This window comes from Zalophus californianus, chromosome 15 (genome assembly GCF_009762305.2).
Source record: "Zalophus californianus isolate mZalCal1 chromosome 15, mZalCal1.pri.v2, whole genome shotgun sequence".
In the NCBI taxonomy this organism is placed as follows: domain Eukaryota; kingdom Metazoa; phylum Chordata; class Mammalia; order Carnivora; family Otariidae; genus Zalophus; species Zalophus californianus.
In genome coordinates, this window is record NC_045609.1 from 35,513,128 (window position 1) to 35,541,014 (window position 27,887).

At 47.7% G+C, this 27,887-nt stretch overlaps 1 protein-coding gene across 1 annotated transcript; it reads right to left on the reverse strand.

Annotated features, from left to right (window-relative positions):
* Positions 1 to 1,396: 1,396 nt before the first annotated feature.
* Positions 1,397 to 27,198, reverse strand: DUSP29 (dual specificity phosphatase 29). Its single transcript, XM_027597261.2, has 4 exons — positions 27,106 to 27,198; positions 23,486 to 23,712; positions 9,818 to 10,038; positions 1,397 to 1,641 (listed from the first exon to the last, which is right to left on the reverse strand). The coding sequence occupies exons 1-4, from the start codon at positions 27,142 to 27,144 to the stop codon at positions 1,397 to 1,399; spliced, it is 732 nt and encodes a 243-aa protein (XP_027453062.2). The 5' UTR covers positions 27,145 to 27,198.
* Positions 27,199 to 27,887: the final 689 nt, after the last annotated feature.

The window sequence follows — 27,887 nt, forward strand, 5'->3', positions numbered from 1 at the left end:
AGGAAAGCCGAGGTAGGTACCTCTGTGACCCTAAAGCCTCTTCTGGTCTGTACCTCTTTCCCAAGAGCCTGTGAACGGCTCCCCTCACCCTGAAATCTGAGTCATTATGAGGAACTGACCTTGGTCCTCTCCGGTCCTTGACCTCTGGCATCTCCATCGGCATCTCTCTGTGGGTTTTGTCTAGTTTAGGGTTCCCGGTTCCAGAAGCCATCTACCTGCTTGGTGCCTCCTGCTGTTTTCTCCTCAAGAATGAAAATCACACACTCGTGGTGCCTGGCTTAGCTCTCGGGGTTGGGGGGTGGGGAACTCCACACCTGAGCTCACCTGACTGCCCTGTTCTCCCGTTAGTTTGCAAATACTTTCCGGTGTGACTGAAAACAAGCTTGTGTTGCTTTGACTAGAATCAAAATGAAAGGAGCTTCTCCAAGCAGCAGCAGCATCCTTTTTTTCCAAAATTGTAAAGTCATGCTCTTGTCCACAGTTCACGGAACTTTTCTGGGTAGTGGCGGCTCTGGCTAAGATTCTGAAGAGACCTGGCTCCTGAGGGAGGAGGAAGAACACAAGGCAGGGGCCTCTGAACGGGGACTCAGGACACCCACCCAGCCCTATCAAATGAGTTGCTCTCTGCACTTTGCAAAGAGCAGCATCCACGGGGGGCGACCCAAGCCTGGGGGTTCCACGGAAGAGAGGGTGCAGGAGACGATGAGGAAGTAGGATGCCCCAGAGAGGGGACCCGCTGATAAGCTGTGCAAACTCTCCCATAGCACAGCCCTCCAGGGCGCTTTCCTGTGCTTAAAAAAAAAAAAAAAAAAATTGTATTTTAAAATTATTTTTGAAGAATATGACTTTCAGGGATGCCTGGGCGGCTCAGTCGGTGAAGCGTCTGCCTTCGGCTCAGGTCGTGATCCCAGGGTCCTGGGATCGGGTCCCGCACTGGGCTCCCTGCTCCGCGGGGAGCCTGCTTCTCCCTCTCCCGCTCCCCCTGCTTGTGCTCTCTCTGACAAATAAATAAGATCTCAAAAAAAAAAAAAGAATATGACTTTCAGACAAAGCCAAAACATTTAATCACAGCACAGCCTACACATTTTCCAGTCATTTTCTGCTTCCATCTTACCAGATAAAAAAATAAAAATAAAAAAAGTACAGGCGCCCTGGTACAGAACTGTGGGCTCATCTGTGACCAATTCTGCTTGAGAAGGCTGTCTCCTCCCGCTGTGAAGCCAAGTGCTCATCCAGGGGGCAGCTTTGAATCCTCCCTATTCGTCAGCACACACCTGGCAAGTTTAAGATGGGACAGAAGTCAAGCTTTGGGTTCACTGTCCCAAATCCCAGGGCAGGGCGATTTCGGCCTTCCCTCTCCATTCCTCAGTTGTCTCTGCGCGCCCTGTGAGGGGCCCTACGGTTCCTTCTCACCAGCCTTCTCACTGTTGTCACTGCATTGGGCCTGTCGCCTCTGCTCCACCAGCTGCTTGTCCAGTTCCCGGAGCTGCTTCAGAAAGCCCCGGTTGGGTAGGACACAGCGGTTCTTGGCCACTTGTCGAATGGCGTCCACCACGGTCATGTTCTTGTGAATCATCAGGTAGGCCAGGACCAGGGTCGCCGACCGGCTGCGGCCCATGACACAGTGAACCAGGATCTTACCTGAAATGCAGTGGGGAGAAGAGGCACCAAACTATACTAGTAATCATGGCATTCTTCGCCACCACGCACTCTCGGCGGGGGGTGGGGGGGGGGTGGGGGGGTGGGGGGGATGCTAATTTCCCTTAAGAATATCCTTGATGAAGCAGTAAAAATGAATTTTATCAAATTTCAGCCTTTGGTTACACTTCTACTTAATATTCTGTGTGATGAAATGGTACGAACACATAAAGCACTTGGGCAGAGTACCAAAGTAAGATGGTTATCTCCTCAGGAGATTGAGTTACAAGCTGAATTAGCCACTGTTCATGAAACACTGTTTTTACTTAAAAGAACAAATGACAGAAAAACCAGGATAATTCACACTTGGGTATTTGGCAGATCCTGTCTCAGAAGTGAATAAAGTAAGCCTCTCATTTCAAAGAAAACAACCAATGGTATTTGTTGCCAGGGATAAAGTGCAAGCTTTTGAGCAAAAAATTAGAATTTTTGAAAACTTGTATCTATTACTGTGAGGTTGACCGTTTCCCAATACTTTTAGGTTTTTCTGTTAAGGTTGGTGGTGATATTAACAATTGTTGGGGTTAATGGAGAGCATGAAATCAGCCATACTACCCGGCTTGCTAAAATGTAACACGGAGGCCAATGAGGGCAGGGAGGGTTTCGGAGAAGGGCGTGGGCCTTTGGAATGCTGGGGCCCGCGTGACCCACTCTGCCGGAGGAATGCCACGGGGAGTTGCCTTCCCCGAAGCCCTCTCAGCCCAAACAGCCGCCCTGTGATCTAAGAGATGTGTGCATTGTCCCTTGGGCTATGTTTAGTAGCACATGCAGATTAGCTTATCTTTCCCGTAAATCCTCCCAGTTTCAGTAAGACACCTTGTCACACATCACGTGCTTGAGAAACATAAGGATTTGTGATTCTCCTGAAGGACCAATAAAAGCAGGAGCAAAGAAGAGCAAAGGGTCTTCGTCTCTGAGCATTGACCCCCTTGCCTTCTCCTCTGTGTCACAGCAAAGTTTGGAGTCATCTTTCATCCATCGGTAGAGGGATTGCTGGCCATTCCCAGCAAACAATGTGTTCTTTCAATAATGTACCATGAAAAGGGTCAACAATTGGAAGCTCAACATAACTTAGGGAACCAATATTTTCCCAAATGACCAAAGTGGGATATCATGAAATCATGCATGGGTAAAGAAATCATTCAAAGTGCAAGACAGACCAATGAACTTCCATATAACAGTATCTGTGAAGTTTGTGGAGATGGTTTCAGAAGCCACATCACAGCTAGCCTTTAAAAAATGATTACTTGTCAAGTTTTGGTGTAGTATTAAAGAAGAATATCCACAATTATTTGAAAAGGCTATTAAAATATCCCTCCCGAAAAAAATGAAAATAAAATAACCCTCCTTTCTCCAACTACATATCTGAAAGAGGCTGGATTTTCTTCATATACTTCAACCAAAACGACATATCGCAACAGACTGATGCAGAGGCTAATATGAGAACCCAACTGAATTCTAATAGGCCTAACATTGAAGAGATTTGCGAAAAATGTAAAATAATGCCATTCTTCTCCCTAGCTTTCTTTTAGAAAATACATTCTTTCACAAAAGCGTGTTATTATTTTAACATGCAAGGGGTTTTTAAATTTTAAACAAATAAATATTTTTAAGGTTTTTAGTTTTTATTTCTAACAGGGTAAATATTGATATAACCTACACAAACAAAATCTCCTTGAAGACTTCAATACTTTTTTAAGAGTGTCAAAGGGTTCTGAGACTAAAAAGTTTGAGAACCAGAGACCTAGAAGAATCTCCACAAACAAACTCCCTTTGGACACTACCATGGCGTCAGCTGGGCCCACTGAGAAGCCACAAATGTGAAGCAGCTTGTGCATCCTTCAGGTCTGCTCTAGAGCTCACACGGTGCATCCGTGTGCGTGATCTCACTTTATCCTTCACAGAACCTTCCAGCATCATTATCATCATCCCTGTTTTACAGATGGGAAACGGGCTCAGAGTGGTGAAATGACATGCCGGAGGTCACCCAAAAAGCAGGTGCCGGAAATAGTTTAAAGCACCTTGTTATCAAGACCCTTCTGTGTGCTGCCCGCCGGCCTCTGGGCTCTGCGGGCAGAGAAAGTAGTAAGATTAAGCTCTCCGCCAGTCCCCACCACTGCCGTCCCAGGGGCTGCCCTCTCCTGTCGTTGAGGGATAGCTCGGCTGGGGCAGTTCGAGCTGTGTTTCTTGTGACCCCAGCCAGTCATGTCTCCATTCCTCAGTCTCGGGCCTAAAGCTCAGAAGGATGACCAGGAAGACTTAGGGACATCACTGGGCTTGGGGAACACCAGCAGGATAAGAGAACAGCTTGCTGAAGACCATTTCTGAACGGGTGTGGCCCCCTTGTGTCCTTCTCACCCTCACCCCCCCACCTGGGCCAGGGGACCATGCCCAGGACAGTGGTGATGGCCAGCAGCCCAGGCAGCCTGAGGAATCCGAGAGGCCCTGACCACGAGGCCCGGGTCAGGGGGCCTCCCACTGCTGGCGAGGCCTGCACACCTTGACACAGTGAACCAGTGCTGGCGAGGCCTGCACACCTTGCCCCGCAGTAAGGATTCCATTTTGGTCTCTCCACACACACATTGCTGCCACAGAGAGGTGCTTCATTAAGGAACTGTTCATTTGATCACGATTCGTTTTCACGAATCCCCCCAAGCTAACCAGGGGGCCCTCAATCCACCCGCCATGTTGCTGAGCTACAAGAATGTGACTACACCACTTTTTCCTTGCACACATGGGCTAGAAAGGAAGGCAAGAAGCAGGGCCGGCTTCTTTATTGCTGGGTCGGGTTTGGGGGAGGCTGGCCCTGGCTCTTGCGTGGCATGACTGTGCTCCCGGACTGGAATGTACCTCTGGCATCCTGATCCCCACAGACTGTTCCAGAGGCTGCCTGGCCTCTTGCCAGCTCCGCTGATAACTAAAGCGTTTCTTCCTCTCCTGGCAAAAAGGGTAATTCTTTCTGTCATGACTAAATGCTTGAAACAGGCGAAAGCTGTAGTTGATTAAGTCTTTTGGGAGCCTGAAGTCTGTTAAGTGGGAGGAGGGGAGGGGAGAAAAAGGGTGAAGGGAGATGGAGGGGGTTGGAGGAGAAAGGGGGAAGGGAGGGAAGGGCACGCTCGGCTCCAGCAGAAGCTCCTGGAGCTAAAATTCGGTTTTACAAAAGCAACATTAATGCCATCAGCCCTGTGAGCTTGGTAGGTCTCCCTCGGGTAAAGGGCCTGTCTCAGCAACCCCAGGGCGCCACTCCCTCTCTGCTCCGTGGCTCTGCTAAGCACCACCCTTGGGGGCCCAGCATTGGGTGGTGAGAAGGCTCCCAGGAGGGTTCAGAAGACAAGGGCAAGGAAGGCTGCATCGGGCCTGCTCCCGGCGTGGCCCATGGCGAAGCGGCCGGGAGGCTCTCTGGTAGACACCAGCCAGGGTTAGGGCAGCGGGGTCGGGGTTGGCATTTCCTAGCTCAGTGGCTCTCACTTTGCGCCCCCCGCAGCACACAACAGTTCGCGGCTTACATGTACAGAGCCTCCCCCCACCCCCCAACCTGCTAAGTACATTCTTACGTAGTTTACCATAGTCAGTCAATCGGCACAACAAACGGATGGGGTAGATACAATTATCATCCCCATTTTACGGAGGACATGAAGGGCCAAGAATCTGCACAGCTGGGAAGTGGCAGAACTGTGATTCCCACCCAGGCTACCTGGTACCAGGTTCGGAGCTCTTCGATGCCATGTGGTATCACAAGTGCATGTGTATCAGACAAGAGTTCCACAGGGTAACACGAACTTTTACTACAGGCAATAATACATGCTGATATTTTCAATTCTTTTCGAATCTATTCATTTTCTTAAAAGAAATGCTGGTTACATCCACTAAATTGATTTTTATGTTGCACTGACAGGTCCCAATCTATGTTTCAAAAATGGTGATTTCAATGAAATAATTCCCCTTAGCCTTTACCAAAAGGTGAATTCCCACAGTCTTATAAAGAAAACCCATATGCAGAATCTCTGCTGCTCCCCCATTGCACATTTTCACTGGTGACCAAAAGACAGGCCTCTGTCACTCAGATCAGATATACAGGCCAAGCCTGTTACCCACCAACCCCCACCCTCAACTCAATCCCACCCCTGCCAGGTATGTACTCTCATAAGCAACCTCCTTCCTTGGTTTTGGAGGAATGCTCTTTGCCTGTCTCTCACTCACCTTCCTTCCTCAGCAGCCTGCAAAGGCAGAGTTCATACTTCTCCCAAACAGTTCTGGGTCTGTGGGAAGGCGTCAGAAAAAGGGTGCGTGTTGTGTTTTGAGCTGCTAGGGGGCAGGCCTGTGTGCGCTGCAGTGGGGCAGGGGACCCTTCAAATACTCTGAAAATCTGGTCTGATTAAAGCTTAGAAGCACCAGAGAGCCAAGCTCCGGCTTCATTTCTTACTCCATACCTGCCTTATCCATAATCGATTTTAAGATGGCTTCAAAAGCAGGCTATGGCCTGTTTAAGAAAAAGAAAGAAAGAACAAAAGGAGAGTGGCGATACTAAAATCTGATCTTTAGAGCCTCACAGTATCTGCTCTGGGATTTCTCAAATTAAAACCACCCGACTTCACCTCTGAGGATGTCATGCCAGGAGCAGTGAAGGCCGTCCAAATGGGGTTTCCAGGGCAGTGTCTTGTCAGTACTTCTCTCTCCGCTGATGAATGACACGTTCAGTTGTTTCAGATCTTATAACCAGCTGGAGTGCCTCACCTTTCATGATTTTTGGTGACCTCTTATACAGGAAAGTCACCAGATGTTCAAAACAAGGGCAAAGGACTCTTCTGAGAGGCCTGGGTGACAGAAGGCATTCCTGCTGGCCTCTGATTAGCTCTGTGACCCTGGGCACAGCACTTGCCTTCTCTGGGCCTCTGTTTCCCCAGCTCTAAGGGCCGGACACTGGACTGGCCTATTTCTGAGATTTTTCAAGCGTGACTACCGTTGTATAGGGAGTTCTTTCGGAAGGGATGGGTCAGTGTAGGACAGGGGTAGGAGTGGGTCCCATGGTGCTCACCACAGGCCACAGGTACAGCTCTACAGCCCCACAAGGAAGGCTTTTCAACGAGAGTAGACAAGACTGGATGTGAGGGGCAGCAGTGGGAAACAGCGCACACTTGGCTGAAACTAGCCAAGGAAGAACAGGAAAGACAAGAGGGGGGGAGAGAGAGAGAGAGAGGCCTTGCCTTCTGGCCAGACTGTCCATCAACACCTCTTACATCAAGAGTGTAATAAGAAACATATGAGGGAGCCTGGCTCCAGTATGCTCTGGTAGTGTCCCCTAGACACCCGACGAACGACTAGACACACCACGCTGCCCACGGCCTGTGGCAGGGAGGCTGAGCACATGCCATCCGCAGTGGATGGAGTCCGTGACAATGCCATCGCTGGCTAAGGAGCATTTTATTTCGTTACTCTGACGACTCGGCATAGGTTACAAACACACAGCCACTGGATTTCTTTTGTTTGGCCTTTGCAGCATTTTAAGAAATTTTCAAGGTGTTGCCAACACTTAAAAATTGGGCAATTTCACATTAAAATCCAGATTGAAGACTTTTCCTGAAAGATCAGATCTGCCACATTCGCCCTGATTCTCACAGGTCACATGTTGGCTGAGACCGAGCAGCAGCGCCCCCTTTGGGGAGTATTTGGGGCTCTCCAGTTGGCTACCAGCACGCCCGCCCCACCGCCCACGCGTAGCCAGCGTCATTTGCTTACGTTCCTTGCCGGGTTCTGCGGGGTTCGCATTCGATTTGAGCCCCAGACTTGAGGATATTCAAGTGCAAAGGCACTGAGAAGGGACCCCAGCCTCCCACCTGGCCGTGGGGTCATGTCCTGTTCTCCTTCCCCAGACAGCTGGTCTAGTCCACAGCCCTGCCCACCGATTCTATCCCCTGCACGTTCTCTGACCTGACCATATACTTTTCTCTCTTGACCCTTTCTTTTCTTTGCTGGGTGTTTTCGCACCTATGACCTACAGGTCAGGACCCACTCCAGCCTGACATTTCCTCATCAGTGCTCTGTGATCTGCCCAGGCCTACACATGACTTTTGAGCCCCATTCTTTCCTAATTCAGCAGAGCGGGGAAGACTCTAAAATGGTGTACCAGGAACTGAAAACAAGCTGTCATGTGAGTCTACTATACTAGTTCAAAGTTGGAATGTCTTTTTTCCTTTTTTTTTTCTTTTGGGATTGGAAACTTTATTATTATGATGCACACATGCTAGTGTGGTTATGTGTTTCATGGTGCACGACCTCTCTTTATCAAACACATCTGAGAACCTGCTGTGCACCAGGTTCCATGCGAAGTGCTCTATGTGGGTTACTGCTGATCCTCATTAGAACCTTCCAAGATAAATATTTTCATCACCAGATTGAGAAAGCAAGGCTTAGCGAAATCACATTGTTAGTAAGTTGTAAGGTGTGAAACCCCGCTCTGTCTTCTCTGAAGCCTGCCAAACCCCTTCCATTAAGAGAAAGTTTGGAGATACAGTAATGGCGAAAGAGAACATTAAACAGAAACCGAAGGATTGGGCTCTGGCAGCTTTTTGTTTTTTCTTGTCAAATATGTTTTCAGTTAACTTCAAATAATCTGAGGTTTTACCTCACGTTGATGAGTCAGAGTCCAGTTGCTTTTTGATACTGCTTAGAAACCCAGAATGTGTATAATGCAAAAGATGGTCGATAAATTGTCTCATAAAAGCACGACTTTGAAATAAGACATCCCCTAATAGAAGCCCTTCAGCTCTGTGAGGTTTTTTTTCACGGTGACCTTGCTTTCTGAACCAAAATAATAACAAACTGTTGGTGCCTAGCTGTGGGGCCAGGACCACTGTGGGATGGCCATCAAGGTCTGGGACTCGGCCTGGGCCCAGCTGCAGACTGCAAGTTCCTGAAGCAGGCCAGTCAGCCAGTCACTGAGCCTCGTAATCTCAGCCTCTTGTGGCAAGAAAGGCTTTCAGTAACTGGACACCCTGAATTATGTGATGGCCCTGTAAAGGGGTATGAAACGTGGGCCTAAAGTCAGAGCACAGATTAGGGAGTATAAGTCCCTCTGGCCTCTATGAAATGCCCCTGAAACACTCCCTTGCAGCAATAACTGCATATTGTCTTACCCCAATGCAGACCTAAGCCAGGCCCTTCTCTCCAAAAGAGCCTTGTAGCCTTTACCTGGATTAGACCAGCTAAAACTGCATTTTGAGTGCAAGGACTAGCACTGCGATTTTTAAAAATGGATAATTAGGGGCACCTGTGTGGCTCAGTCGTTAAGTGTCTGCCTTCGGCTCAAGTCATGATCCCAGGGTCCTGGGATCAAGCCCCACATCGGGATCCCTGCTCAGCAGGAAGCCTGCTTCTCCCTCTCCCCCTGCTTGTGTTCCCTCTCTCGCTGTGTCTCTCTCTGTCAAATAAATAAATAAAATCTTTAAAAAAAATAAAATAAAAATGGATAATTAACCTTGGGAAACTTGGACATCATGGGTGCAAAACTCAGATTCTCAAATACAGGTCACCACTTAGAAGGCTAAGTTGTCAGCTTTCTATAGGAGGCCTCACTAGACTGTGTGTTGCAGGAGGAGGAGGGATAGGGGAGGCTGCAGGCTTCGTTGGTTGGCAGGAGATTTTGAAATCTCTCCATGGAGTCCCAGTCAAGTCAGCTCCCCAAAGGTTTTCTGGCATTGAAGCCCCTAGCTTTTAGGTTTGGGCCCAGGCACATTTAGCGTCTGGGCTGTAGTCCCAGCTTTGAGGCCATCCAGACGTCCCTGCTGTTCCAAGGATCGCTGATGAGCCTTAGGGAATTGGGATTCAGGCGGAAGGCCTTTCCTCTGAACCCTCCGATCCCGATTCCCCACAGTGGTAATCAAGGCCCGAACCCCACCAGCAGCACGCTCAGTGTGGCTCCTAGCCTCCTGGGGCTCAGACAGTCCCAACTCAATCACTCAAAAGCCCTGCAGAACCCGCTCTGAGAGTGCGCAGATCCCGCCTCCAGCCAAGGTGAGGGGCGGGGCCTCATGGGGGTGGGGGCGGGCCTTCGTGGGGCGCGGGGGCGGGGCCTCAGGCGGGTTTGTTGGGGTTGAACTACCAAGGGTGGCGGGTCTCTTACTGTGGTCCTGGCTGAGCGCCGCGTCGATGAAAGCGGCCGCTGGGTAGAAGAAGACGCTGAGGTCGAAGGTGGGCAGGTCGTCGGCCTCAACGCCGTGGTATTCGATGGCCATGTCGCGGTAGTAGTCGGGGCCCGTGTCCACGTTCCAGTGGCCATGAGCCGCATTCAGCACGTGCGTGAAGCCCGCCTTCTGCAGCCCGTAGCGGTCCAGCGCCGTCGCCCTGGGCACAAGGGGAGAGGCTGGTTGGCTGCATGGTGCCTTGGCATGGGTGTGGGGGATACTCTGGGCTGCCCATGGGTTTCTGCCATCAATTCCAAAGTAAGGCCTAGTCACTGAAACGAAGGACTTCTCTCGTCCAAAGCCCTGCTTTAACTGACCCCTTGGCTGCATATTCCTGGTTCTGCCGCTTTGAGAAGGGAGAGAATGAAGGGTGGGGTAGGTGAGCTAGTCATTGGTCCGTTCACTCTTTCATCATTCACCAACTACAGAAGAGTTGGTGCTACCCCAATGTTTATAGCAGCAATGTCCACAATGGCCAAACTATGGGAAAAGCCTAGATGTCCATCAACAGATGAATGGATAAAGAAGATGTGGTATATATATAATGGAACATTATGCAGCCATCAAAAGGAATGCAATCTTGCCATTTGCAATGACATGGATGGAACTAGAGGGTATTTTTTTTGAGATTTTTATTTGTTTATTTGACAGAGAAAGACAGCAAGAGAGGGAACACAAGCAGGGGGGAGTGAGAGAGGAGAAGCCGGCTTCCCACTGAGCAGGGAGCCCGACATGGGTCTCAATCCCTGGGATCATGACTTGAGCCGAAGGCAGACACTTAACGACTGAACCACCGGGGTGCCCTGAACTAGAGGGTATTATGCTAAGCGAAATAAGTCAATCCGAGAAAGACGATTATCATATAATCTCACTGATACGTGGAATTTGAGAAACAACGCAGAGGATCATAGGGGAAGGGAGGGAAAAATGAAACAAGAAACCAGAGAGGGAGACAAACCATAAGAGACTTTTAATCTCAGGAAGCAAACTGAGGGTTGCTGGAGGGGAGGGGGGTGGGAGGGACGGGGTGGCTGGGTGATGGACATTGGGGAGGGTATGTGCTATGGTGAGCGCTGTAAATTGTGTAAGACTGATGAAGCACAGACCTGTATCCCTGAAACAAATACTACATATATGTTAATTAAAAAAAAAAAGACTTGGTACTAGACACTATGCACTGTCACCTGCTAAATCCCTTAAAAGGCCACCAGAATAACCTATTCATCTCAGCTTTAAAGCAGGCCTCTCCTCTGAACCTTCCAGATGTTATAGGGTTTGGTGGGTTGAGACTTGAATGAATTATTTCAGATGCTGTTTCCATGCAAGGAATTGATTAGGATTAGGCAAAATTCTTGACATTGATGTCCACAGGGGTTGTGAACACAGAATAGAACTCTTGCTTTGATAGGTGAATCATTGCCTAGTTGGGTAAAGCATTTTTCTGAGGAGAGGTATTTGAGCTGTCTATTGTTTGAGTTGATTTCAGGAAGTTCCTGGAGCCAACTGTGATTTTTCTGATTTATAGCCTTATCTTTCTACGCAAGAATTTCCAGGAACAAAGAATAAAGTCATTTGAAGTAGGTGGTCTTGGAATATAGGGCAGAGGTAGGCTGTCAGAAGCAGCAGGAGTTATTTATGTCTAGAGGGGCCAGGGAAGACTTTCAGGGGAGAGAGCCCTTTGAGTTTGCCTTACTACAAATGTCAGCACTTGGTGACAGAGGGGAAGAGGGAGGCAAGGGCAAGGAAGTAGCACAGCCCAAGGGGTGGAGGCTGGAGATAATGAAGGCTTTTCAGGAAATGTTTATTATTTCCTGTAATCAATCATTTATCACAAATAATGATTTAGAATCTCTTGCGTGCCAGGCACTGTCCTGGGTGCTGATGATGCAGCAGTGAACAGGTTAGTCAAGCTCCTGCAGGAAGCATAGATTCTCATGGGGAGAGCAAATAAACAACAAACGAATAAACAAGATAATTTCAGATAGCAGTATGAGCTGTGCGGAATGGCTGTGGTCCTGCTTTAGGTAAGGTGTTGGGGGAAGGCCTTGCTGGGAGGTAGTATTTAAGCTAAGACTGGGGGTGAGGAGCTAGGCAGGGGCAGAGCAGGAGGAAAAGTGTCTCATCCAGGCTGAGGATACAGCAAGTGCTAAGGAGAGAATGCAAACACATGTGGCTCTGGTAGCAAGGATGATAGTGGTACAAGAGCAAATGGGAGAAGTAGGCAGAGCCGGGTCAAGGTGGACCCTGTAGGCCATAGGGAAGAGCTTGGGTTTTACTGTCAGTGTGGTGGAACGCCGCCTGCTACGGAGGGTTTTAAGAAAGGGGTGAGCATTGTTTACTTTTTAAACAATCAGTCTGGAGATGTGTGGACATGGACTGGAGAGGGGAAAAACTGGAAGCAGGGAGCTCTGTTGGAGGCTGTTGCAGTTGTACAGCCAGGAGAGGAAGGTGGATGGAGCAGGTGGGGTCACAACAGGACTTGCTGATGGGATTGGGGAGGGGGGCAGGGAGGAGGAAGCTGATTTGGCCAGAGCATAGGATGTGAGAGGAGAAGAGAGAAAGGTCTGGAAAGGGAGTGTGGGGTTGGATTGTGGAAGTGCTTGGATCTGTATCTGGGGGGCTCAAGGACAGCTTTTGATAGTGTTTGAGGAGGGGTGATCCTAACTAGGTTTTAAGATGACATCTCCCCTCAACAGCACAAAGACCGGTTCTACAGCTCGGGAAAGAGATGAGAAGGGTCTGGAACCATAACAATGAGAGGCCAGAGGTAGCAACGTGCTCCAACTGAGGGCTGATCTCAAGGTCACTGATAAAGGATATAGACAGAGGCACCATATTGAATGCCAACATTGATCAATACCTTGGGCCAAAAGGAGCCTTGCAGCAAGAAACATCTGGCATGGCCCCTTGGCCAAGGGACCCTCATCTGTCGCTGTTTTCCTGGAGCTTTTTCTTGGTCATGAGGAACCACGATAGAGTCCAGTGTTTGGGAAAGAGAGACCCAAACACAGGCATCGAGCTTTTAGAAACATTTGTAAACAGCCCATTGGAACTAGTCACGGGATGGTGAAGAGTTCCCCCAAGCCCCCCAGCTGGCCTTTGGCACTGCCATCCTGACTATGGATGGACTACATTCTGCTTTCAATTTTTCCTCAGAAAGACCTGTTATTCATTTTTCTTCTTGTCCCAAAGTATGTATACAACAAACATTTTGCTTTTGGGACTTAGATCTGCACTCAATTAAAGCCTCCACTAATGCAGTCCATCTTGCTGAGTAGCAATCAACCTCACTTTGAGGTTGAGCTCAGTGGAAAAATTAAAATTAACTGTCTTTGACAGGAAGTTCCTCCCCACCATAAAGACTGTTCTCTCTGGGTTCAGCAACTGGGTTTCAACATAAGCAAATGGCAGTTTGAATAAATAGCAATTTGCTCTTTACTGCTGTTGGGGTCAAGGATCAGGGTAGATATGTGACAAGACTCATTGCCTGACACCTCCACAGTCAGCCCACAGAGCTGGTTTTAGCTGTGTCTGAGGGCAAGTAAAGGACTCCTGGGAAGGATCAGACCTTGGGGGTGTCTGAGGCCCTCTGCAGGTTTTCGGGGGCCCTGTGGCTGCCTGAGCCAGGCAAGGGAGGTGGCGTCCTTACACACCGCTCTGGAGATTTCCCTCTAGCTTGACACTCAGAGTCCAGTTGAGACTCTGAGTTGAGTCTCAAAAGAGTATCCATGGCAGAATGGGGATCTACAAATAGAGAAACTCTTAGAACCCTTGGTGTACATAGCGGCTGTGACGGAGGCAGGTCCCCAACTGACCCAAATGCCTGGCTCAGCGATTCTGGGAGTGGGGTGGGTCAGAGGGGGTCCCTAGCCCTGTATTGTGGTTTTCTTAAACCTTAGGGCCACCTGCTTAGATATGTTATGTGGGAAAGAGACTAAGAAATGTGCTTCTGCTGAGTAGAAAAGCTCCGTAGAAAAACAAACTTAGAAATTTACTCCTAGAACCTAGGTGATGCAGGAGCCTTAGTTTCTGGATGTTTAATAATAATAATAATAATAATAATAATAATAATAAAATCCTAATGTAAGCAATTTGTTTAAAGAATAATATGTCATCAAAATATGTCATCTAATTATAAAAATAACACATGCTCAGTGCAGAATGTGAAGAACATATTCCCTCCCCCCGACACAAAAATTTTCTACCCCCTAGAGAGAAAGTCTATTTGCTTTTTGATGTAAGATTCCCCAGTTGCTCTTCTATGCATAGATTTACAAATTTTACATAGAGATTTGTTTTAGGGTATGATACCATATGTAAGTTTCAAAAACTGTGACATGGTGATATATTGTAAATGTCTTCCTCTGTCAATGTATAGCCTTCAGTAGCTGCACGTTGTTCCATTCTGTAGGGAAATCTCAATTTTACCTCACCCAGCTCCTACTTTTGGACATTTGTCTCCTTTCCCTCTCACTCTGGCTCTATCTCTATCTTTATCTCTCTCCTGAAGGGGGAGTGGCGGGTATTATAAGAAACACTATAAATAAACAACTTTGCTGGATTTCTTTGGGCACATTTCTGATTATGTTTTTAGGAGAGACTTTTTTTTAATTTTTTAAGTGGAATTGCTGGGTCAATGGGTATGAGCATTTTTAACATGTTTGATATGTGTTACTAAATTATCCTCCAGAAAGCTTGCTCATTTTACATTGATTTTTATTCTTTGCTAATTTCATAGGCAAAAAAAAAGATGTCTCATTTTCATTCCTTTTAACAATGAGGTTGGACATTTTCTCACATGTCTGTTGGACTCGTGCAGTTTACTTTTGAAGAACATTGCCATAGCTCTGTTTTTGGCCCAATTCCCTTTATCTCCTCTCCGTGTGAAACCTCTGGCCTGGCTCTGGATTCTTACTCTAGATTGGAGGGCCAGGGAAATGACTTCCTTCTGGCATGGACCAGTTTCCTCATTCAGGGACCTCCCCTCTCTTCCTCCTTACCTGGCCTGGCCCAGCCTCCTTCCAGCCCCTCTGAAGCTCCTCCAGGAAGCTTGTTTCAACCCACCACCCTTGAGGAATTACGAATAAGAGCACTCTTGGTGAAGCAGTCTCCTTGGGCAGCACTCCTGACATTTCACTTCTCCAGACCTCTCGGTGCCCTCCTGACTCCCAGCCCAAAGACCTCAGCATCTGCCTGAAAGCCCATTTTCCGCAGGTGTAGGCTCTTGCGCAGAGCGGAGGAGGGACTCGCATGTCTCCGTCTACACAAGCCCTCCCCCAGCTCCCATGCGGTGGGAAACCAGCTGCTCCCACGTTGCCAGGATTCTGCACTGGACCCTGAAGAAAGACCGCTAATGATCAGGCAGTTCTCCACACCCTTATGTCTGGGAGGACCTGCTGATTTCCTGCCCCCGACTGTAATCTGGCACCCTGTTCCTTCTGGTGTGTCTGACGCATGTGGGCGTCATTTCCTGGGCATGACCCTGATGGGGACCCTCTCCTTTGGAGTCCTCACCATACCTACCCCCTGCAGGTAGATTTCAAAACAGTGGGCACATTTTGAGCTTTTGATCTCCATCAACTCACCTGCTATGAAAGGGGAATTCCCTGGCTTTCTAGTTTCTTGGGTGTTCTTGTTACTTGCTGACGATGAAGCTGTTTGCTTTTGAGGCCCCTCAGAACACACGGGGCTGACAGGTGCAGTGTGTAAGCTTACACAATGCTGCACGAACTAGAAGAGCTGAACCTCTGGGACCTTCAGTTTTCTTTCTTTGTTAAACAGAACCAATTACTCTGACGGCACTTTCCTTACAAGATGCTTGTAAAGTGAAGGACGCAATACTCTAGTTTCTTTGAAAGGTTAAAAGAAAAATTCAAGGGAGAAAAACAGTAGAAAGATGTACAACAAAATGTTATCGGTGGCTATCCCTGGGTAAGGGGATTATGGAGAGTTTGTCTTCTTTTCATTTGTAAATTTCCATAATGAATATGTCAGATAGTCAATAAGTAAGCATATGCCATGATTTTATTGATGTTTTCCTTAGTTCTCAGGAGACACTGGCTACTCAAAGATATAAGGTGGCCCCAGCATTTTTAACTCTTGTTAGAAACCTCTTCATCGTCTGCCCCAGGGATGGAGGCTGAGAGGAGAAAGAGAATATTCGGAGGGAGGCCTGGAACTGAGAAATGATGTTGCCTTAATAACTAGACTAGGCATTTGGCTATGCGTGAAAGGAAGTGGTTGATGTTGCTTGAGGCCCTCACTGAGAAGCTGGAAAGGCCCAGCCCGGTCCTCTCCCATTCACTCTGCCCATGACCGGTCCCCAGTTGTATTCAAGTCACCTTTGGTACTTGGAGGTTCAGAATCCAGGGTTTCTAGTTCTTTCTGTTAACATTCAGCTCGTTAAATTGTGAACCTTGGCTGTGCTTTCACTGCATCCTAAAGCAGCCATGCCCCACCCTGGAGAAGCCAGTCAAGGGTTAGCTCTGCTTGGTGCCTGAAGGCTGAATTAGTTCCTTCTTTTGGTGGGAAGCGGGTGTAGCTGTCCGGGCGCACCGGTGAGAGGCCCTCTTCATAGGCTGAGGGTCGTGTCAGCTGGCTGATTTGCTTTCACCTCACTTTCCAGCCTCTTCGACTACAGGCCAGGCCTGGGGAGATGCCTCTGCTTTTGAGGCTGTTGGTCTGGCTGGGAGGAGAAAAGCAGAAAGGGCAAGAGAGCAACTTGAAAGGGTGGTCAGGCTGAGTAGGAACGGCCACAGGGAGGAGTCCTGCTTTATGGGGAAGGGCAGCTGGCTATTGATGACCCCCAAAAGCCAGACCTTGGAGGCAACTGTATTCTAATAAAAATGGAGAGCTGCTTACCAGCCCCGCCGCTCAGGCGACAGAGCAACTTAGCACCATGGTGTTGGCTCACAGGGATGCTGACGTGGGGAGGGAGAAGAGCGATTTCTCAATTTTCCTGCTTCAGCCAAGCCTATGGGAGGCTGTCCTGCCTGGGAATTTGCAATCACTTCAACAGTAGCCAGGATATTTCCCCTCCTGCTGACTGCAGGGGGAAAAAAAAGAAAAAAGAAAAAAGATTTTGCTAAGCAAATGAAAGATGTGAATAAGATTAAAGGGAGAATATTTAAATTACAGAAACTTAGTGCTTTCAAGCATACTCAAGCACTTTTGAAGCACCCATTTAGGGACTGCTGATTGATAAGAGGCGATGAATTATTCTTATCTCATCATTGACGCCGGTCCCTGGCTCTCTGGAGGGCAACACTTGGTTAACCTAATTTGAATCTAATTTGAATGACTTAAAAGTAATAAAACAAGTATGTGCTTGAACCTAATAAAGCCCAATTTATTTAATAGCACATTTCTTAAAGAATTTCATTTTAGAGCTGGAAGGGACCTTTGAAATCATCCCTTTATTTTACAAATAAAGAAACTGAGTCCCAGAACAGGAAAATGTTGTGCTACAGGCCACACATAATGAGCACCCTCACTGGGGGGCTTGAACTCTGTGCCCTGATTCCCATTTGAGGCCCTATGCTCTACTCCAGACCCCCTACCAATCTCTGGGAAATGGGTGGGGAGAGGGTGGCTATGCCTTGAGCCAGCCAGAATGACTTCCTGGTGAGAATACCTGACCGGGAGCCAGTTGGCCTGGCCCAGCCCCTTCTGCTGACCCAGCAACTCAATACTAACCAGATCTCCCTCCCATCTGTAGCTCCTTCTCACCAGGCCGGCCGCAGCGGTGGTGTCAACTCTGCCCACCGTGGGCTGGCAAGCAATGGGGACTCGGAGTCACCAGGCACTCCACTTGGTGAATCCCCTTGGAATAAGCTGAGACTGAGAAAATGCTCTAGAAGTTCTGAAATCCCCAGGCCCCTAGGGTTTTGGTGTGGCACTGCCTCCGTAGGCCATGTGGGTTCATGGGAGGCCAGGGCAGGATCTGTGGGGGCGGCTGGTGCACGAGCCAGAGAAAGCCCCGTTAGGAGGGACCTTCCTTCCAACCTGACACCTTGGGTTCGTGATAACATCTCATGAGAGAAATTTGCCCAGAGGTGTTTTCTGCCTCAAGGCTGCCCTCAGCACAGAAGGACCCTTCATGGCAGAGCACAATGACTGTTCTTTGCCTACTTCTCACACTGGGAGTTGAATTTCGAGAACATGCCTGGTCTGTAGTTCACACTTACTTGGTGTGCCACTCACTGTGCCAAGTGGTAGATGTGTTAACTCACTGGATCCATATCTTATAGGTAAAGAAACAATCTCAGAAAGCGTGAGTGACTTGCCCAAGGCCACATGGGGACCAGTATTTGACCGGGCGCTGTGGCTTTGGAGCAGAGCCTTGGCCATTCTGCCTCTCTCCCTAAAGAAGCCCTTGAGGGGCATAGAGAGGCCCTTGAGGGGAGAGGAAGGAGAAAAAGTGGCTGCTTCTTTAGGCTAAGTCTGGTCCCCAGCGGGTCCCAGGCATCACTGGTTTAGGCCAGAGATTTTGGCTACCCCAGGACATCCATCCTCACTCTTAGATCCTGACCACCCTAACTTCCAGAGCCTCGCTACTCGCCTTTCAAAAATCTTCGGTGCTTTTAAGGGAAGGAAAAATTCAACCTAAATGCAACTGTCAAATTAAAACCGAGACTTCGTGCATGAGGGGCCAGCGGTGAGCTTCTTGCTGCTGCTTTGGGCAACACCTACCAAAGAGACCAAGAAACAGAGGCAGCCCTGTGGTCTCTCAGCAGGGTTATAACCTCCATGTGGTTGCACTGGCAGCAGAATTAACTGCTCTCTCAAGAAGCATTTGTGAGTCTCATTACCCTGTAAGCGTGTCGGGGAGGAACCCTGAGCAGAAATGAGGACAAGCACCCCTGCCCCCGCTGTGTACGCAGGTCACACACACTGACTGTGGAGCCTGCCCAGACCGGGCGTGTGTGTGTGTGTGTGTGTGTGTGTGTGTGTGTGTGTGTGTGTGTGTGTGTGTGTGTGTGTGTGTGTGTTTGTTCTGGGGCTCGACCAGGCGGTGCTGGAATGATTTGAAAGGGCAGTGACATTTCCCTGATTGAAGGAAGCAAGATTGTGGTCAGGAGGCAAGCATATCTTACTGCATCACACCCTGTTGTCTGGCACTCTATTAACTAGAATTTGTCTGTCCTGTTCAGACCCTCCGTGGCTTCCTGAAGAGAGTCCCTTGGCTGGCATTCAGCCTTCCACAAGCTGGCCCTGACCTACCTTCCCACGTTTCTTTCTCACTAACTACAATAATGGTAATATTTGTATTTGCCTATACAAAATGTTCTTATATTCCGTATTTCTCTGAATCCTCTTTGTAATCATTTTTCGAGATGAGGACATAGGCACAGAGAAGTGAAAGGACCTGCCCAAAGCCACTACACCCGGAGTAGACTGTGGCCGTGGTAGACTATGCGTTACCCTTTGGAGTAGTCGCTGCCCCTCCCTAGGGACAGGTTACACTTTCCTGCCCTAGTAACATGAGGGTTTGGCTTGGACTTGCTTTGGCCACTGAAATATGTGGGCATAAGTGGCACATGTCACTTCTGAGTCCACTTGTGATTCTCCATGTCCCTTCTCTCTACCAGAAGACAGGCAGGATCCCAGGTAGGGGCTGCTCTGTCAGCCCAGATCCTGAGTCTTGGAGGGACATGTAGGTCGAGCAGAGTTAGAACTAGCCCAGCTCGGACATGTCATGTGCATGAGAAATGACCCATTGCTGTGGTAGGCCACCAAGATGTTGGGGTCACCTGTTGCCACAGCACGGCTAAGTCTGAGCTGACCACGTGGTGGTCAAATGTGGCTCGGTTCTAGACCTCCTGAGAGTGTAGCTCTACCACGTTTATCCCCTGTGTTCCAGACAAACCACCCTGCTTATTCTCACCCCGTTCACTTCTTCATCCTGCGGTCTCTGCCCAGGACTCTGTCGAAGTCCTACCCATCTTCCGGAGTCATGTTTGGAATTCACCTCTTCTGTGACGCTTCCTCAGAATCATAATAGTACCAAACACTTAGCAGCATTTATTTACTATGTGCCTAGCAAACTCTACTTGTTTTAATTCATCTCATCTTCACAGCATGAAATGAGCCCTATCTCTGCTGCCATAGGAGGTGAAGAGAGGTAAAACAGATAGTCTAAGATCACAGAATTGGTGATTGGCAGAGCCAAGATTGAACCCCACACTCTTTCCACTCCACTACCCATTCTCCTTCTGTTCCCTGTTACATTTCTACACATCCCTTCTCCTCAGCTATAATAGTGCTTCTTTACCTGATTGACCACATTTTCTAGATCTGAGTTTAGGTATAAATTCCGCCATTTACTGGTGGTATGACCTCGGGCTGATCACTTAATTTCTCTGAGCCTCAATTTCCTCTTTGTATCCCGCACGGCACCTAGCAAGGTGCCTAGTAAATACCGACTGACTGAGCAAATGGATGAACTCTCTGAGCCCTAGTTTGCCCATTTGTAAAATGAGAGTAATAATGGAACCTCCTTCATTGGGTTGACTAGCACAGGGCAGAGCACATGGTAAGATGTATATGATACAATGTAGCTGTTACTATTATTAGCTGTAGGAAATGTAAATATAGTATATGACATACAGAGAAAAACTCTTCTCACTATGGGGGTTGGGTAAATCTAGCTTCACGGCAGAAGTGATTTGAGTGGTCATTGTAGAGGTCTAATGGAATCTGGACACAGAGATGAGGTGAAGGGCAGGGCCTCTTAGGCAAAGGGAACGGCATAGATAAAAGACACAGGGACAGCATAAGTCTTAAAATCTTAATCCTCCTTCCCCCAGTTATACCATTTTTAGGGTCAGATCTAAGGAAATAATCCTAAATATGAAAAGATTTATGCATAAAGATGGCCACTGCAGTATTTATAAAGGTGAGAACATGGAAATAACTGATAAGCCCAACAATAGGGAAGTGGTTAAATAAATGACCTTATATCCACCTGATATATTATTATCTGATATATAGCATGATATTATAATTAAATGTATAAGAAGTATGTAGTAAGGAAAAAGTTTATGAATGACGCTATGTGGGAAAAAAGATAAAATGAATAATCAGTATGGTTACAACTATATAAAAGCAAGTTTTAAAGCCAAAATAATAAATAAATAAATAAATAAATAAAATACACAGAAAGTCTAGGAGGAAATATTAATAGGAGTGGCTTCAGAGAATGGGGTTTGGTGATTGCTCTGAGAGATTTAAGTTTTCTTCCTTACATTAATCACTATTACTAGAGCTAACCTTTAATGAGCACTCACTATGTATTAGGCACTGCGCTCACATTTTACATATACCATCTGACTTAATCCACACAACCCAATGAGGAAGGTCCTCTTGTTAACCCACTACAAATAGAGAACCTAAGACTTCTATATTTGTACAATAACCATGTAATTACTTGTATAATAGGGAAACCAGATATTCACTGCATTTATGTAATACTTTATAACTAAGAGACAAGAGATTCAGATTCCCACCCCCTTCCTTTTTTTTTCTTTTTTTTTTTTTTGCTACTGCAGGGGTAAAATACACATTGTTCTGCATGTTTCCTTATGTACTGTTACTCTTATTTTGGTAAATTACATTTCTTAAAGTGATATTGGGGTCAAGGTATATGTGTACCTTAGAAAGCAGATGGGTGGTTGCGTGGCAAGAAGATGGGGAATGGAGAATTTTGAGGTGGTTCCTTTTGAGGTGATGAACATGCTTTCTTTCTGGGCGCCTGGGTGGCTCAGATGGTTAAGCATCTGCCTTCAGCTCAGGTCATGATCCCAGGGTCCTGGGATCGAGTCCCGCATCGGGCTCCCTGCTCCTTGGGAGCCTGCTTCTCTCTCTCTCTCTCTCTCTCCCCCCATCTCTCATGAATAAATAAATAAAATCTTTAAAAAAAAAAGAAAATGCTTTCTTTCTTTCTTTCTTTCTTTCTTTCTTTCTTTCTTTCTTTCTTTCTTTCTTTCTTTCTTTCTTTCTTTTTGAAAATGCTTTCGAACGAGTGGTGCTGGTTGCACAGCTTGGTAAATGTAATAAAGCCACTGAGTTGTGCACTTTAGAAAGGTGAATTTTATGGAATGTGAGCCATATCTCAATAAAGCTATTATTTTCAAAAAGAAAAACAGTACAGAGAGTCCCATATACCCATCACTGAGGTTCCCCTAATGTTCACAACTGGGAAATGATTGCATAAATTTCAGGATGGCACTACTATGGAATAGTAAAAGTACAGAATAGTACGATTCCTTTTTCCCCCCCTAAAAATTGTTTAAAAGAAACGAAGACCCTTTATATGTGTGTATATGTTACCTTATGTTTGCAATAGCGTACATAAAATAATGCAAGTATGCAAGTGAGCGTAATACTGGTTACTCAATGGCAGAATTAAGAGAGGACAGAGGGAAATTATGCAGTTTGTTTTTACAACCCTCTATTTAGTTTAAGTCAGTATAAAAGGGCATGTAATTTTTCTAACTTTTTCAATTTAAAAATATTAAGAAAAAAAGGACAAGAGATGCTGCCCTTGGGATTTCCCGTGTCTAGACAGTTATCTCTAGGTTTTAAGCAGCAAGGTGTTTATTAACGTCACACATGCAGGGGTCCTTCACCATCACCTCCGGGGAGAGATGGAACCTGAGTAGGAATCCTGGGGAATGGAGGGAGGAGTAGGAGTGCTGGTTAAGGTAAAAGCTTCTGGGTTGGGCAGAAGTGCGTTTGAATCCCAGCTCTCTACCACCTACTGAGCTGTGGACCTTGGGCCAGTTGCTTAACTGCCCTGTGCCTTGTGGGAGAAATTAGATGTCCTCTTTCATTGGGCTATCGTGAAAATAAAATGAGATCATTCATGCAAGATGCTTAGCACAGTGCCTGGAACATAGTAATCAATAAATGCTAGGCATCATTATTATTATTAATATTATTTACAGTAGATGTTTCCCAGTTGTTTGAGGGAGTGGGAAATGGCTATAAACATCTAGAGGAGCGGATGATGACCTCAACCTTGCCAGGCCTACCATGCTTCCCAACACCTAGGTTGACGTGCCACCGATCTGAGCACTGACTTCGTTCTTGCTGGTATTATCCCCAGCTAAAGGAAAAGGCTCCGTTTCCCAGCCTCCCTTGCAGCAAGGGGCCAGGGAGGTCTTGGGTGACCCTTCCCTCTGGAAAGATGCCCTTTTGCTCTTCCTTTCTGTTTATGCTTCTGTGGCCTGGATCCATCCCACAGATGGTAGCTGGAGCCCTATCAGCACTCTTGGGCCATGCCACAACTTCGAGGAAGGATGGTGGGGCAGGAGCACAGGAGCCTGAGACCCTGATGCTCCTGGGGTTGCCATGCCAGCCCCAGCTGACCTTCCTCTGGACTTCTTCTATACAAAAGAGCAATAAACCTCTATGTTGCCTAAGCCCCTTCTCTGGGTTTCCTAGACTATGAAAATAAAGCCAGCCCTAACTGAGTGCTCACAACACCACTAAGCTAAAAAGCAACAGCTCCTGGCTAAGAGCAGGTGAAGGGTGTGATGTGGGGAGGGGGGCTGGCTGCCTTCTCCTGGGTGAGGCCGGAGGTGGGGCTTGGCCTGGACACTTACTCATCACCGATGTAGAGCTGGGGCCAGACCTCGTTGACGTGGGTGTACTGAGGACTGCCCTTCCAGAAGAGACGCTCCAGCTCGAAGGCTCCGGGAGTGCAGTACTCATCCGCTTCTACCTCTCCCTCCACCTTCGGCGGCAGCCTCTTGGCAGGTGGGTAGGCATTTTGGAGGCTTGTCTTTGGTTCTCTGGATGTCATTTGGAGCCACGGGATTTTTTTTCCTTTCTGCAATTGGTCATGAGAGGGGGTCAGGACTATGGGTTAGCAGGGGACAGAGGTAGGGAATGGTCTTTACAAAAAGAGGTGGGGTTAAGCTGATCTTCAGAATCAGCAGGCATTTCGCCGGCCTGCTGTGCTCCCTCCTCCTCTCCCCAGGGCCACAGGGGTAACCAAGGAGGGCCATGATGGCAGTTACACAACACTTCACCAACGTTCCAGTCTCCTTCAGTGTGAGAGGGTTGGTGGCCCTCTGACATGGGCCAAGGAGGGTTTGCAGCAGACCTAAGACAGGCTTCAAGGCTCAGAAATCCCTGTAGGCTGCCAGTCCTTTGCCTCCTTTCTTTTAGCTTTTAGCCCCCCTTTGGTGCCTAGTTTTTCCTTTATCTGATTGGAATCTGTGGGCTCTGGCCATGGTTCCTGCCATTCCAGGCCTGTGATTCTCCACACCTGCAGGCAGCTGTCGGCCGGTGGAAAGGGCACACCTGTAAACCCAGAGCCTGTTTGATCCGAGCAGCCATGCACGTTCTGGGAGCTTCAGGAGCCCTCAGCTGGGAGGAGGCTTGGCTGCGTGAGGGTCCCTCGGCGCGTTAGGGCAGTTGAAGGCAATGTTGGCGGCTCTCACTCGAGGGGATTGGCAGTTGTGCTAACCTACCGGGGGTCAGAGGAGATGTTCCAAGCTGGAAAGCTGTGTTTGGAGATTGAAATGCATATTTGGAGAGCATGTCAAGCTCTGCAAATGGAATGCGGGAGAAGAGTTTCCATTGTCCCCAAGGAAAGGAATTCGCTGTGGAATTGGGCAGCGATGCATCTACACTCAGCCAGCCCGAGGGGAAGTTACACTCTTAGACTGAAAAGGGCAGCAAGACTGAGAACCATGGAGGTGAGTGATGGAGAGGGAGTGTTATTTATTTAACAAATACTTAGCTGGCCTTACTTTGCGCCAGGCACTGTTCCAAGTACTTTACAATTATTAACTCATTTAATCTTCTTAACAACCTTCTGAGGTAGGCATTATTATTATTATCTCTATTTTACAGATGAGGAGAATTGTAAATTGAGAATGTCTGTAACACATGGTCTTGGTCTTCTGAGAAAGAAATAGTTGCTGGGAGATAGGGGTGGGGGTGCAGTGTGAGGGGGGCACGTCAGGGATTTGAAGAATATAAAAAAAGTTTGCTAGCATAGGGTGCCTCGGTGGTTCAGTCGGTTAAGCCTCCTCCGACTCTTGGTTACTGCTCAGGTCGAGATCTCAGGGTTGTGAGATTGAGCCCTGTGTCGGGCTCTACACTCAGCAAGGAGTCTGCTTGGGACTCTCTCTCCCTCTCCCACTGCCGCTCCCCACACACACTTGCACACTGCTGTTTTTCTCTCTCTCTTTCAAATAAACAAATCTTAAAAAAAAAGTTTGCTAGCTTCAGAGACCACTAGGATCATGTCAAAAGACTTAGAACACAACTCAGAGAGGTTGCCACTTGTCAAAAGGGGACAATTTGAATATGAATAATAAAAATAACTGCAATGGACTGAAACACATCAAACATTTAAATCTTAATGATACTTAAAACACTATTCACTGTTGGAAGATGTAGGGGACCCGCTCATTATTTTGCAGACAGATAAGTAGAAGGAAAGAATCTAGCATTTATTATTCCTTTCCGATACAAATCGTACTACTCTGTAGATGAGGGAAATTTGCTCTTTTATAGAAGTATTCCAGATAATAAGGAAGAAAGCCCCATTTTACAACACCTGGTGGACTATTGGATATAGGCATTCAACTCTGACTGTTCACCACACAAGAAGAGAGAATCAGACATTACAGACCTTCTGTTGGGAGAACACACCATTGCCATGAGAATCTCGCCAAAGGAAAACCTGAATCCTAGCAAAGTCCTCAGAGTCTAGACCTAACAACCAATTTGCAGGAGATTCCAAGGACAGCTAAATTATACCACAGGTCCTTACCTTTTGGAAATACATATCAAAATATTCACAGATGAAATGATATAATGTTTGGGATTTGCTTCAAAAATAATATTCTTGGGTAAATATATCAATACATTTGTGTATGGGGTGGGGAGTAGAGGTGGAGGTAGGTAAGAGGCAGGATTGCCCATGGATGGTGGTGGTTGGGGTTGGATGATGGTTGCAAGGTAGCCACAGTTTCTCTGTGTGTCGTTGATATTTTTCATTAAAAAATGTTAAGAAGAAAAGGAGTTAAGGAACCTGCTCTGAGGAACTGGATTCTCCCAAGTTCACAGCAGATGAATTAAAGGATCACTAGCTAGCTGTGTGTCTTTGCGGATTATGGGAAGCCAGGATTTGTGACTTCCTCCTGCAACATCCTGGGTTGGGGGTGACGGCAACAGAGGTGAACCTTCACTGGATTCTCTCGAAGTGTGATCTAAAGAGTGGGTCTGAATCATGTGGCACTTGCTAGAAATACAGATTCCTGGGTTACATCCTGGACTGGGGCTCGGAGCCTAGGAGTGTGTATGTTAACAAGCTCCCAAGTGAGTCCGATGCTCCCTGAAGATTGACAATGATTGCCCAAGAGTGTGGCTAAAGAGTCAAGGAGCTGGTGAGTCAAGAGAAGGGTAGAGAAGGATTGAAGGTGCTCAGTATACTTCCTATCTTCTCACTGAAGGAGAGGCCATATCTCTAGCCCAGAATAAGGTGCAGGACTGGGAGGAGGGAAGAGCTGGATGACCTTACCCAGGGACTCCCTGATGATGGCTTTATTTCTTGAGCCCCAGTGTCTGACAGGTAGCAAATGGGTGGAATGAGTGAGTGAATGGCTGAGAGGGAAGGGAATAAGGCCTGTGCTAACAAGGACTCAGCCAGAGGTGATGAGGCAGGTCTGAGTCTTTTGGCTAATGGAGGAGGGGCAAAGGTGAGCGATGGGCACCATGTAGCACAGAGAGTCTCCTGTGGTTGCTCAGGCCCAAACTCTGCTGTGGGGCCTGCCTGCTGGTGTTTCCAGTCACAAAGGGAGGAGTTGTTTCCAGGGATGGCCAGAAACTTCTGTTGTGGGAACCAGCCCAAACAACCCTGTCGGCCACTAAAGGAGGCTTTAGAGAGGTGATTACGCTGGAGTAAATTGCATTCTGAAACCTCTGCCTGCCTCCTTTGGTCACTGAAGCTGACCTCACCCTTGCGGAGGCTGTTCCTCCTTCATTACACTGTGGAAGGAGCCACCCCCATCCCCACCCCCACCCCCATCTCCATCCCCATCCCCGTGCTGAAAGCCTCGGCTGGATTTCCAGACAGAAGAGGAAGTGGTGCGGTCTACCCAGAGCAGCTTGGCACGCAGAAGGAGCTCTGGGATCTATTATCCTCCAGTGTGCAGATTTGATGGGGGAAGAGAACAAAGCACAGAACAGTCCAGAAACCACAGACCTGTAATCTTTCCAAATCCTGAAGGCGGCTTGTGTGCATCCCTCTCTGCACGGCTCCCAAATTTCTGAATCTCAGAGAGGCCGAGAGTGTCTGTTTCCCAGACCACAGCCAAAATGGAAGGGGAAGACAAATCTGTTCTGTTTGGTTTCCATAGATTCGACCCAGAGATTAACTGCCAAGGTCTCGATGACACACACAATATCAATCACAGGCTAAATGTCATAATGAGAGCTGGGCAGGTTGTCAAGAGAGGCCTCCAGGTTTCTGTTACAGCTTCATATTTAAAGGTTTGGTCCCAGGAAACCAAATGCCAACCTGAAGACTACTTGGCCTGTCTCCTCCTCAAAGGATAGCAAACTCGGGCTCCTTCCTGGAGGGGCCGCAGGTAACATCGAGGAGGGAAGTGGGTTGGGTGGGTGTTAGAGAATAAAACAGACAAAACCCCTAACTGTTGGCCTCAGGCAGGAGACAACAGGGAGGGGTGGGGACTGTGGCAGCAAAGAGAGCAACTTCTCCCCTGAAGGGCACAGCAGCTTATCCTTCCCTGTGGGAATGCGAGCCCAGATTGTCTGATGTTTTTATGAGAAGTCAGAAAGCCAGAGTTTTGGGAGAAATCTGCTGCTGTTTACATGTAGGCAGCTGAAGGAGAGGCTATCCTTGCCCTGTTCCATTCCTCGGCTCAGATGGCGCCCGTGTTAAGTGGGCAGTCCCCCTTACACTACACAAAAGGCTTCCTCCCTCAAGCCCCCATATCTCCCTGCTGGAGGGTGTTTTCTGGTCTT

Coding starts and splice junctions, on each gene's coding strand:
- DUSP29 (XM_027597261.2), bottom strand. CDS start 27,144: ATGCACACAAGCCGCCTTCAGGATTTGGAAAGATTACAG. Junction 23,713..27,105: donor AGGATTTGGAAAGATTACAG/GTCTGTGGTTTC, acceptor GACCAATTGCAG/AAAGGAAAAAAAATCCCGTG. Junction 1,642..9,817: donor GGCGCTCAGCCAGGACCACA/GTAAGAGACCCG, acceptor ACTGCATTTCAG/GTAAGATCCTGGTTCACTGT.